General features: G+C 42.2%; 1 protein-coding gene across 2 annotated transcripts in view; it reads left to right on the top strand.

Moving 5' to 3' along the window:
- Positions 1 to 4,629: 4,629 nt before the first annotated feature.
- Positions 4,630 to 13,665, top strand: part of DGUOK (deoxyguanosine kinase) — a 35,793-nt gene continuing 26,757 nt past the window's right edge. Inside the window, exon 1 of one of the 2 annotated variants that reach the window (XM_065929573.1) lies at positions 4,630 to 4,841. In XM_065929573.1, the coding sequence (XP_065785645.1) occupies positions 4,700 to 4,841 (142 nt within the window). In that variant the 5' untranslated portion in view covers positions 4,630 to 4,699. The remainder of the gene's footprint in view (positions 4,842 to 13,665) is intronic. The other variant, XM_065929574.1, reaches the window with a different exon arrangement.

Raw genomic sequence — 13,665 nt, forward strand, 5'->3', positions numbered from 1 at the left:
GTGATTGGTGATGGCACTTCCTAGGGGACAGAAAGTCCCAGACTTTCCTCCTCTTCGGGGAAAGGGCTCCAGTAGGCTAAGGGCTGTCCTGCAAAGAAGAGCCACAGGCACGGGCTATTGGGAGAGAAAGCACAAGGAAGATGGGTTATGATGCCCAGGCACACGGACCCTTCCCACTGTGGAGGGGAACAGGAGAGCCTCCGCATGGGACAAGAAGGGAAGGCTGACCCATCCTTCTTTTCCCTGACCTGATCTTACCCACTTCAATAAGTGCTGTCCTAGACTTTTGCAGGGGAAGTCGAGTTATGTGCTGGTAGAAGGGAGAGCATGGATCGGTTACAGTGGTTTGAGGAGTGTGTAAATCTAACAGGAAGTCAACTAAACAGAAATAACATCCTAGGACCTGAGGGCCAAACTGAAGGCGGCCATTACTTATTATGTAATACTTATTGGTTGGTAACCGTGTTGCAGGCATTGTATTAAACGCTGCACGTGGATTATCTTTCTTAATCCTCACCCCCAGCTGTCTGAATACAAGAGCCCACACACTTAACCGTTCCCTATATGCCTCCTTTTATGACTAGGTCTATCAGTGTTCATTCAGGCGAGCAGAGCCACCATGCACATTGTGGGGATAAGGGATGAGACTGCCCCAACATGGGACAAGTTGGGGAAGTGGAGGTCTGGGGGAACTGTGGGGCAATCAGGGAGGAGCTGCTAGACCTCAAGGACTAGCTAGGATCAATCTCTGGGCACACCTGTCTGTCATAGTGTCTGATGACAAAGGTCTCCTCAGAGTTGCTGAGGCTCCCATCCTGCTTTCTAAATCTCACCCCTGGTCCTCTTTTGATCAACTCAAACTCAGAGCCCTGTTAGGAAGGGGGTTTTGGAAGCATACTTCCCAGCTTAACCAGATTGAGTTAGCACAATCCAGTACATTAGAATATCTCTGATGTAGATGAGAATATAACTGACCAGACATCAAGCCACAGAAGAAGGTCAGGGTCACTTTTGTGTATGTTTATCTCCCCAGTTTTAGTGGCTGCGTAGCACATTGGTAGTACAGATCAGTTTAGTAGTCACAGCAGCATTTACAAATATTTGAAAGTGGTAATTCCTCCAGAGCTCTAAGGACTAAGCAGCGTGTCTAGTACATGGTAGATGCTGAGCCAATACTGGATGAAGGAATGGATGCTGAATGACTGCAGTCCTTCTGGGGCAACATCAGCTGTTACTCATAAACTTCAGCAGATGTCTGACAACCCCCAGGGGCAGGAAGTGACCTCATTCTTCCAAGCAAATGGGACATAACTCTGTGCACCAACTGCTTTCTGGCCAAAACCTGTTTACTACTTCCAGGAAGAACTGATCGCCACCTTTTTTTGTCCCTTGCTCCTGATGATCCCTTTAATCACCCTTTTTCCTCATGCACTCTGGGGTGGGCCTCCAACACACCTGTTTGTTTCTTAGTCCTTATCTTTTGACCATAGCTGGGCCAATCAGAGTCTCCCTTTTGGAAATTTGGAATTAGGATCAAGAAAGGTATTGAATTTTTCTGCATGGTATAACCTAATAAACAAGCATAAAGAAACACAGAGGAATAGAAGGATCATCAATAATTGTGGGATAACTAAGAGGCAAAAGACATTTTAGCTTCTTACTTTACAGTATACATCCCCCCAGTTTAAAAGCTTTAGGAAGCAAGGAACAGAGAGAGGAAATATTCACAATGGATTCTTATCCAGAATATACAAAGAACAATAACAATAAGTAAAAGAGAGACAGCCAATAGAAAATGGGCACAGGACTTGAACAGGTCTTTCACAACAGAGGTTACTGAAATGGCTGATAAACATACAAAAAAAAAAATGTTCCATTTCATTAATCATCAGGAAAAGGCAGATTAAAACTGCAAGATACCATTATACAGCAGAATGAATACAATGAAAAAAGCTGACAATACCAATTGTTGGCAAGAATGTGGAACCATAAGAGTGCTGACTCACTGATGGTGGCACTCTTGACTGGTACGATCAAACACCGTGGAACTGTATACTCTTTTGGAATATCTACTAAAGCTCAGCACACATATAACCTCTCATGCAGCAGTTATACTTGCAGGCATATGCCCAAGACAAATGAGTTCTTAACTTTACCAAAGACATACTCAAGAATATTCATAGCAATGATATCTATTATAGCTTTCATCTAGAAACATTCAAGTGCCCATCAAGAGTAGAATGGATAAATTAAATTCAAGGTGGTATAAAAACATAATGAAGCACCACACAACCAGAATAAATGAACGACAGCTATGTATATAACATACATAAATCTCACAGACATTATGTTGAATGAAAGAACAACTTACTACATGATTTCATTAAATAAAGAATGGGCAAAACTAACGTCTACTGTTAGAAGTCAGCATATTGGTTAACTTTGGGGGTAGTAACTGGCAGGAGAAATGAATTCTGGGGATGCTGGAAATGCTTTAATTCTTGCTCTGAATCTGGGTAACAGGGTGTGCTTAGTTTGTGAACATTTCATAAAACTGTATACTTACAATACATGCTCTTTTCTTCACTACATATTCTGCCTCACTACAAAGTTGTTTTAAATGAATTTTAGGGGAATTCTCTGGTGATCCAGTGGTTAAAACTCTGCACTTTCACTGTTGAGGTATGGGGGGAGGTTGGTTCAATCCGTGGTTGGGGAACTAATATCTTACATGCACAAGGTGCAGCCAAACACCTTATTTTAAAAGTAAGCAAATAAATTAGTTAAATTATTTTTAGGAGCTCTAACTTTTAGGAGCAGGTTAATTGCCTATCTGTACCTAAACCTGCCAGCAAGTTTGTATTTAACCTTCACAGTCACCCTGAGGGCAAAGAGACAAACAAGGCCATAGGATGGTGAGAGCTTCTCATACTTTTTCGGATGAATATTTTCCCAAGTTGGAGTTTACATAGATAAAGAAATAGAAGTAATTTTTCTACAGAGAAGTGACTGGCGGAGGGAGTGGGGGAATGGCACAGATTTTAGCTGCTCCAATATCCTTTAGCACTCTACCCAGGTTATCCTAAATAAATTTAGAATCTATTTTTTAACATGTGTGTGTATGTGTATGTGTAATGTGTGTGCTCAATTTTGTCCAACTCTTTGCGACCCCATGGACTATAGCCCACCAGGCTTCCCAGTTCATGGGACTTCCCAGGAAAAAATACTGGAGTGTGTTGCCGTCTCCTTCTTCAGGGATTGAACCTATATCTAAATACACGAATGTCACGTCAGCCATCTCATATAAACATCAATATAGGAAAAAGATCTTGTGCCTGCTTTGCAAATAGTTGTCCTGAGCCTGGCAGGAAGGCAGCAGGGCACAACCGTTAAAAGAATGGCACAGTTAATAAGAAGAACAGATCACAAAAACAGGTTAGAACCTCCTAAGCCCAAGATGGCAAAAGATTTGACTTCCAGTAGATGAACCTCATTATGTGCTCATTGTAATACATTAACATCTAAATGACACCCACAGGCACCATGACAGTTTTGAGGCTGACCATAAATGGGCAAAAAGTGGGTGGTGCTCCAATTTCTGGAAATTCTTGCCCCTTCTTCAAGATGTTAGAATATTCCACCCACTCCTTAGCCTATGAAATTACCCAGCCCATGAAAACTAACCACCTCCACACCTCTGGTGCTCTTGCCTTTTGAGACAGCCCATACGTTGTGGAGCCTATATCTTCCTATATCTTCCACTTTACTATAGCTAGCTCTTGAATTCTTTCTGCAAGAAGCCGAAAACTCTCACTTTGCAACCTTTCCCAGGGACTCAGTCATGTCTCTGCTCTTTTTGACCCCATGGATTGTAGCACACCGGGTCCCCTGGTCCATGGAATTTTCCAGGCAAGAATACTGGAGTGGGTTGCCATTTTCTACTCCAGGGGATCTTCCCCACCCAGGAATCGAAACCAGCTTTCTGTTAGTCTCCTGCAATGGCGGGTTGATTCTTTACCACTGCACCACTTGGAAACCCTCCACCCTCTTCACCCTTATGGAATTTTTGCTTACTCCTCAAATCAACTGATTGAACTTTGTATTTATTCGAGAGGCAAAACAAGAGGTGGAGTGTAACTGACAAACCAACTTGCTAATTTATTCGATAAGATACCAGCATTGCAGTGGAAGTTATACGGAATGTGAAGCTAACTTGTGTAAATCATCAGACTGCATCATTTTCCTACTTAAAACTGTCCAATTTCTTCCCACGTTAGAACAAAAGCCAAAAAAACGAACGCTTGGGGGAAAAACTCGTTTAAAATTACAATTATTTTTATTTGTCTTTAGTTACAAAATTTATTCTAAAGTGAGACAAATATGCAAAGGTGATGAATTGTTGGCTTATGGCAGTTTTTAAATGTTGCTTTTCCAATGAACACAAACACAGGAGCGAATAAAGCGGCAGCGACTCCAAATTTCAGTAAACTCTCCAGTATCCCACATTAGAAGTCTTTCTTTCAACACTTTCCTACAAATATCGCGAGAACAGAGAGGTCCCCTTAGCCCCTCCCTTCGAGCCAACTCAACCCCACCTACTTCCCGCCTGACGTCAAAGGTGCGCCGGAGTGTCTAAACAGCAGTATCGGGGGCGGAAGTGCTCTCGACGGAAGTGATCGCTGCGTGAATCGTGGGTGGGATGACCGCTGGCCGGCTCTATCTAAGGTTGCTGCGCGCATCCTCGAAGTTCATGGCTCAGCGCTTACTCGAGGGTGTGCCCCCTTCCAGGGGTCTACACGCGGGGCGTGGTCCCCGAAGGCTCTCCATCGAAGGCAACATTGGTAAGGGCCAGAAAGTAGCTGCCAGGCTTCGGCCTCCGCAGAGCAGGTTCCTGAGAGGCTAGGAAAGGGAGCTGGGCCAAGAACCCCTTCTTTTTCGATATGATGTGGCCAGGCTCCTTGTTCTGAGCTGCCAGACCTTTCCCCACTCAAAGTGCGCTGTGTGCGTTTGTCTCTTGGATTTTTCAGACGTCAGGCCTTCGTACTGCCCCACAGGGATACCCGTTTATTGAGGCATAAAAGCCACGCAGTCTGTTAATGGGACACGAGCTAGCTTGTTTTGGTAGATCAAAATGGAAGCGACAAAGAGAAGGGTGCAATTTCTTTGTTCTCCTAAGATGAGGTTGCTAGATTGAGGGGAGGAAAAAAGGATGTCCATTTAAAATAGCATTTCAGATAACGAGTAATATTTCAGTGCGTGTCCCATGCAGTATTTGGAACATACCCCCCCCAATCTAAAATTCAAATTTAACTGAGTGTCCTTATTTTATCTGGCAACCCTACCCTAAATTCATAAACTCCAGTCATTCAGATATCACTTTCACTGTTTTTGTCATGTCTCTGCTGGTCCAACTGTAGTTTCTTAACATTTTTCTTAGAACAGCTCACTTTTAAACTTAAAAACGTGTGTTAAATTAAAAATAACTGTTATAAGAGTGAATAGAAGTCCAGTACCTTAAATAAAAATATTTCAAAATAAAATGAAAGCACAATATTCAATTAGTAACTGTTAGTTACTAATGTTGCTAAAGTCTGACTTGAAGCTTTTACCTGTAGGGTGCTGAGCCCTAAAAAGGGGTTAGGAAGTTTTAAGTATTGAAGACATTTGGCAGCAAACTGACAATTTCTCAACTTGTTCATTCAACAAATAGTCCTTTGAGCAACTGTCATATTTCAGCACTGCTGTCGGCCCTGAGGATACAGCAGTAAACAGAACAATTAGAACTCTCTGCTCTCACGGGACTCTAGTAGAGAGAGATATACAATAAACAACATAAGTAAATAGCATGTTAGATATTAAAAAGTGTGAGGGAGGGAATACAGGATTGAGAAATTGAAGGAAGTTGCAATTTTAAGTTGAGCTGTCAAGGCAGGCCTCACTGAGAAGGTGATAGTTTGAGCAAAAGCCTGAAGAAGGTGAGGGAGTGAGCCATGTGGCTAATGTGGAGAAGAATCTTCCAGGCAGAGGAAAGATCAAGTGCAAAGGCCCTGAGGTGGGAAGTGTGTTCAGGGAACAAGAGGAAAGCTGCTGTGGCTGGAGTGGAGTGAGGCAGGGGGCAGGTGAGGGAAATGAGGTCAGAAGGTAAGGGGTGGCTTGATTGTATAGGTCTTGTAGTCCATTATGGAATTTTACTCTGACTGAGAGGAGAAGCTGTTGGAAGATTTGAGGAGTCAAGTGACTTGATTTGACTAAGATTATAAAAAGATCACTCTGGCTGATATGTTGAAAATAGAAGGTGTCAGGAAGTTGCTGCAGTGATGAGTTATGGTGTGTAGGACCAGGATGTTAACAGTGGAGGTGGTGAGAAGTGATTTGATTCTAATTTCATTTAGGGTAGGGCACACAGGATTTGGTAATAGGAAATTGTGGAGTATAACATAAAAGGGGTCAGTGATGACTCGAATCATTCTGGCCTGAGCAACTTGAAAAATGGAGTTCCAGTTTTCTTAGATAGAGAAAAGTGGGAATAACAGCCTGAGGACAGAAAGGTGATTTCAAGTCTTTGGTTTTAGGCATGTTAGGTTTTTATATGCTTATTAGGTATCTAAGTAAGGCTGTTTTATAGTTAGTTTGATATATGAGTCTAGAGTTCAGAGTCTCCCTGGATTGTAGTTATACATGTAGATGGTATTTAAAGCCAGGAGCCTATGTATGTTGATAGAGAGGGCCATGTCCTGGGCATGCAAATGTTAAGAGAGATTGAGACGATGGGAAGGAACCAGCAAAAGAGACAAAGAAGGAATGACCACTGAGATGAGAGGAGAGCCGAAACATGATATACTGGAAACTAAGTGAAGAAGATGTTTGGGAAAGAATTGATCAACTGTGTAATGCTGTTTGAGTAATGGAACTCTTTGGTGAACTTGAACAGTTTATAGGAGTGGGGTCATGAAAGTCTGACTGTAGAGGTTCAAGGAGAATGGGAAGTGAGGAATTGGAAACAGTGGGTTAAGACCATTGTTTGAAAAAAAAAAAAAAGACCATTGTTTGCAGTTTTCCTTGAAAGGGGAGGTGTGGAATAATAGCTCAAATGGGACGAGGGTTTGAGAGAGTTAGGATTTTTTTTTTCCCTTTTCTTTTCGTAAGAGGAATTAGATCATATTCATAAGCTGGTAGAAGGGGAGAAAATTGGTGAAACAGGAGAGAGGATAGACTTGCCAGAGTCATTTTAGTAAGCAGGAAGGAATGGAATTTCTTGCCCAAGTTAAGAAAGAGAGATTGGCTTTAGCTAGGAGCAGTTTATCCCTAATAAACAGGGAGAATGGCAACATAGATGAGTACTGACTTGAGTAGGTACGGTGGGAACTTGGGGAACATCTTCTGGTTGTGTCAGTTTCTCAGTAGAATAGGAAGAAAGATCAGCTGAGTGTGAGGAGAGAGGAAAGACATGAAATAGTCTGGCGAGTGAGCAGGAGAAATGTAGAACTGCTGGGCAGCATTAAGGACCCATTTGGACTCAGTGGTCTTGAATTTTAAGTGAGACCAGTCACCACAGATGTATGTTTTTCTCCAGCTAAGTCAGAAACATTGAAGGGAATGAGAGGGGCTACCTGCCTCATGGTGTTTTTTTTTAAAAAAGATTTTCTGTCCTATACTTTGGGAAACATGCCGCTAAAGGAAACTTTGTCCTCAGAGCCCAGAGAGGTACAGAGTACTTCACAAAATGAGTGGTCTGGACAGATGATCAAGTGAAATTTGAACTGCCCATCCCAGTTTTCCTGCCTTTTGCTTCTCTTCTTATCCTTTCCAGATTTCTGTGCCTCCTTCTTGCTCAATGAGTGCCTACTGTGGAGGTAGACTCAGATGTGGTCCAGGCCTTCTCCTTTAAGGCACTCACAGCTAAGTGGGAGGAGCAGACTTCTAAACATAATTTCTATACCAAATGATGAGTGCTATGTTTGGACATGGAAACTTGGAATCTCTGGGGTAGGAATTCCTCCCCCAGAGGAAAGAGTGTTCCAGGCACAGGAAGTAATATTTGCCAACACAGAGCCTCAGGAAACATGCAGTTTTAATATCAGGCTTGTGTCTGGAGTTTGAAGGGCCTGTGAGAGGATAGCAGAACAAGAATTTGGAAGGGTAGGATTTGCCAGATGTTGAACAGCTAGGAATTTCTCATGTAGGCTGTGGGAGGCTACTGAAGACTTAAAGCTAGTGTGTGCCATGGCCAGATTAATTTTTAAAAGGAAATGGACTAGAGTGAATGAATAAAAATAAAGCTTCATAAAGTGGGCATTTCGTATGTCTTATTTGCTGCAGTACCCATCATGCCTTGCATCCAGTTTGTTGAATGAATGTTGGGGTAGACAGACTAGGTGTTGTGGCCATTGTGGTTGTTGGAGGGAGGGAAGCTGCAGGCCTGAACAGAGAGAATGGTGGACGTCATCAGACATCATGATGGTGTGGGAAAGATTTTGGAAATGGAATTGACAGGACCTGTCACTTGGCGGTGTGAGATAAGAAGCCTTAATTTTGACACTGACTGAACACCGAGGATGGGAATGAAGGAAGAAGTAGTCTGGGGACGTAAGAGTGATATTTGGAGGAGGTGCCTCTGAGACAAGATAGATGTTCTGAGGTAGATTCAAGAACCTGAGGTAGATTAGAGTAAGTGCCTGAAGTGAATAGACAGATTGGAGCTGCAATCCCAGACTTGGAAGTTGTTGACTTGTCAGAGTAGTTGTTGAAGTCTTGGAAGTGAATGCAGTTGCCCAGAGGAAGTGTGACTAATGCGAAGTGGACTGGGGGATCTTAATCTGGCTCTTTCTAGTTTTATCTCCCATTATATTATTCTCCATCACCCCCACACGGTGATGACTCTCCCCAGACAGAATTGGGCACTGCCTCCTCTGTGCTCACATAACATTTTGTACCCACAACTTCTGCAGCACTTGAATTCTGTTGAGATTGTTGACACCCTCAGTACTTTTCCTGGATTAGCCACATAGTGTCTTGTTCATCTTTGTGTCACCAGCATCTAACCCATGTGTGGCCTATTGTGCTCATTCAGTGTTTGCTAGATGCTTGAATCCTGGGCTGTGATAGCCATGTGCAAGTTAGTCATTGGTATCCACAGAGGAAATACAATAAACTGCTTTTACAGTCAGATCAAACAGTTATCTTGTTCTCTAACCACAGGTGGCATTTCCCCCTGCTCCCCCCCAAAAAAATCAGAGTATCCATTCAGGAAACCTGAACAGGGGAAGGTGAACCCCTGTCCCAGCTGGAGTTAGATAGGTTTAGAGGGACTTTTCTTGTTCTGCTGCTCTAAATCTTGTGAATCTGATCCTGCAGGTACACACAGTAGCACATAAGGAAAATAGATCAGTGAAGCAGCAGGTAATGGCATCTAGCATGAGTTGTGAGCCATATGTTATAATTAAAAGTCAAAGCTTGGGACTTAGAATCCCTTAAAATCTAAAAAATAAAATACCTAGTCTATCTTTTTAAAATAAGTGTATCCATCACTAAAGTGTATTATCACCTTCCAAAGTCAGTTATTTTGTGTTTCCAAACCTAAATTGAAGAAAGTATTGCTGTAGAAACTATTGTTAATGAGTCATCTCAGACTAGTCTCTCTCTCTTTTTTTTTCTTTTTTCATTTTGGTTTTCAAAGACCCAATAGAGAAGAAGAAACCTCCCTTTTGCCATTTAGAGGCTTGTATGTGAAGCAGTAGAGAGCGTTCCTAATAACATATCCTCCAGCATTCAAAATTAGTGATTTAACATCACTAGTGTCATCTTTTATTTTCATTAAGTGTAAACATTTGGGCAAGATTCCTAGGGAAGAAAGGAATCTTTGTATATTGGATACAATGTTGGGAATAAATTGGATTCTCTGTTTCTGTGATTTACATCATTCCATCCATCCATCTCATTCTTAGCACCTGGCCAGATACTCAGGATGCAAAGGAAATAAGGTTAGTCCCTGTCTTCAAAACATGAGCTCCCAGTCTAGCTGGAGAGACTGATGAGTCAACAAATAATTACACTGTGATGCCTTTTAAACCAGCACAGGCAGTAATTAACTATGCCCAGGGATAAAGTGGAGCTGGAGAGAGTTCAAGGAGACCTCACTGAGAAGGCGACAGTGAAAGGATGAATCAGCTGGTGGGCAGAGCTGGGAAGGGCATTCCGGATCAGCGAGGGTCTTGTGCTGGATGCAGAAGCTTAACTTACACTCTGGAAGTTGTGAGGAATGTTTTTTTTTTCTTCTTTAGCAATGATTTTTTTTTTCTTCTCATGAAAAGAAGACAAAAGTAATCAGGGCTGAAATATATCAAGTTTCTTTTAAGTCAGCTGATGTTTTTTTTCCCAGAATGCTTTTAGGCTCAGAGCCTGTCTGATCGTGGGTACTTAGTCTTAATATAAGTTCCTTGAGGGCAACATCTCAGCTTACTTCATTTTACAGTACTTACCGTTAGTGGCTACTCTGTAAACATCTGTTGGTTGAATGAGTGAATATAGCATCAGATATAGTTCCTGAAATAAAGGCTTTCAATTTTCTTTGGAAGAATTTTTTTGCTTAAAGATAGGCAGTTTTATATTTACTGGTTTTGCTTGCTTCTTGGTAAAGGATTTTACATCTTGTTTAGAAGAAAATGCCTGGAGTTGATGGTATATTTAAGAGGCTCCCATGAACTACGGCTATATTAAATTCAAAATGATAAATCATTTTGAGTGTTACATCAAGACACTATCTTAAACTACTAGGCTTTAGTATAATGTAGCTGTAACAGGCATTGTATTGCTAGTTTATAGAAAAACTTGTGGGAGGAAAAAAAAGCATGATTTAGGAAAAGATGAATGATAACAACAGGACTGTTTGATCCAGACTGTGGAATGACAATACTGGTGCTAATAAAAATCCACTTGTTGATGTAATGTGCTCTAACAACAAAGTACCTCCCACCCTTTCTCAGGTCACGGCACACATAATGAAGTACAGCGATGGCCACGGCCCTGAGGGAAGGTTTGATGCTGCTCATGAGGTCTGATACCTCCCAAATTTCATGATATCAGAAGTATACTGAAAGAGAGCAGTTAATTGTGATAAGTCTGAGATAATGATATCAGAAGACGCTGGTGCTCAGCATAGAGACCAGACAAGGGAGGCGTTTTTCAGTTGGCCCCATATCATTCTGAAGAAGAGAACGTCTGGACACAGATGTTCTGGTCACTAGGAGGAGACCAGTGTAGCAGTGGAGAACCAGACAGCATCAGTCTTATGAAACTCCTGGGAACATTTTAAAACCTAAGTCTTAAAAAAATAAAAAAAACTTAAAAGGAAAAAAAAAAACTTAAAAGGAAAAAAAAAAACTATTATGGTCAAGTATCATAACCTAAAAAAAAGTTATGTGTTATAAATACATAATTTTGAATTATTCTTTTGAATAATTCTGTATTGGTCGGTGGTGTTTGGCACAGCTGAGCTCCATTGGAGTGCAGTTCTGTGGTCATTCTATGATAAATTACCCGGGCTGTCCGAGCCCTACAGTGACATGGATGGCGAAGTTCCTAGGACCTTCCATCAGCACTCACTGTTATTCTTTGCTGAAAGTCTAGCTTCTCATTTCTAAAGTGGCTTTCCAAAATTTTTGGAGTGGGGAGTGGTGTGCAAGTTGTGGGTGTTGCATTGGTGTGATTGTTCCAGTAATTGGGACTGTATTTTTCCCATTACATCTCATTTATTGGCATTCTGGCTTTTGTGTGTTTAAATAGCACCAGTCGGTTTCTCAAGAGTACTGACTGCCCTTGGATGAACTAATAGTGTCTGATCTCAGAGATGAAGTTGGCACACCCTACCCCTCAGGGCCCTTCTTCCCATCTGCACTTGTTCCTTGGGTAGTTGTTTTTATCTTTTAAGAAATTTAATTCTATCAACCATTTTACCCCAAACATGTAAGAAATCAGTTACTTTCATCTTTTCATGTGAATTAAAATAGTTTTTCAGCCCATAGCCAGAAACCATGTTTTAGCCTTTATCAGCAACCTAAATATTGACCATCTAAATATTGACCATCTCTGCCAAATATTTTGAACTAGGGACGATTCAGGGCAGGCAAATGTCTGATAATAGAAAATTCATCCAGTTTGTAGTTCCTGCGACCTTGTTGGGCACTCCATCACAAGCCTAGAAGGTCTTATTTGATAGTCTGGGATGTGGTTTTGGAACCTGTATTTTTTAAAAACCACCTCTGTTGATTGTGATCAGATTGTTCTGGATAGCAATCTGAAGTGTAAGTCTATATCACAGTCACGTGGGGCATACTTTAAAAATGTGGATTCCTGGGATCCAACCTCAGAGATTCAGATTCTGTTAGGAAACCAAAATTGAGACCTACGAAAAATCAAACCAATTGTGTGCTAAATGTATCAGAGGCAGTTAATAAATATTTGAGTCATCTGCCCAACATGGTAGGAATTTGGTGTGAGCTAGAGATGTCCTGAACTTTGTGGAAGAGGTGGGCCTTGGGGATGGTAGGGGAAGGGATTTAGACACAGGCCGAGCAGAGCAGGGGAAGGCGTTTATTCACTGAAGTGTGGGAGGAGCAGAGGCACACGGGAGCTCGGTGGACGTGGGATTGAGAGATGAGCATGACTGTACAAGATGCACAGGTTTCTGTGTGTGTTCTTCACCCCCTGTGTTCAGAGAGAAGTTGGAGCAGTGTGTAATAAAATGTCACATACTGGATGTGTGGGCTCTTCTGCTGAGACATCTCTTTACTCCCAGTCATCAACCATGAATGGCTGATAGAATCGACTGGAAGGATGCCTCCACTTTCCTTCTCTTGGTCGCATTTGGGTTCCTCCTAAGGGTAGAATTCACTTGAGAGAGATCATCTCTGATAGGGGACATTGAGCTCCAAGTGCTCAGTTGTTTTGGTTCATGTTTTGGTTTTTAACAGTTGTGGGTTTCGTAGGGAACTGAAATTAATAATGTATGTTTTATTCACTCGGCTAGGTGATTAGTCTGAGCTTTGGTTCCTGCCTTGGAGGAACCCCATCTTCTACCTAGAGAAACAGAATTACAATGGCAGTGATGGAGTCTTATCCACATTGCCAGGCCAAGCACAAGCATTGCCAGGCCAATCCAGCTTATAGGTGTAAGGTCCTGAAGGGCTGCACACAGGATGTGTATCTAAGCAGAATCTTGAAGACTGGGTAGCAGTTGGTCAGAGGAGGAGAGGAGGTGCTCTAGGAAATGGTAAAGCATATCATAGTCACATTTGCAGCAGACAACACAGCCTGATTAAAGTTGCAAGGTGTTTGGTCCAGCAGGGGCTCAGGATGTCTGAAGAGAAGCTGAGGCGGAGCGATCTCTGCAGGGGCCAGGTTTTGATATGTCTTACAGGTCATGCTAGGCTTCCCTGGCATCTCAGGCAGTAAAGAATCTGCCTGCAATACAGGAGACCTGGGTTCGATCCCTGGATCAGGAAGATCCCCTGGAAAAGAAAGTGGCAACCCACTCCAACCTATTCTTGCCTGGAGAATTCCATGAACAGAGAATCTTGGTGGGCTGCAGTCCATGGAGTCATAAAGAGTCAGGCACGAGTGAGAGATTTTCATCGTCACCACCACGATAGGCCATGCTAAAGAGTTTGA

The sequence above is a fragment of the Muntiacus reevesi genome, chromosome 3 (assembly GCF_963930625.1).
Source record: "Muntiacus reevesi chromosome 3, mMunRee1.1, whole genome shotgun sequence".
NCBI lineage: Eukaryota > Metazoa > Chordata > Mammalia > Artiodactyla > Cervidae > Muntiacus > Muntiacus reevesi.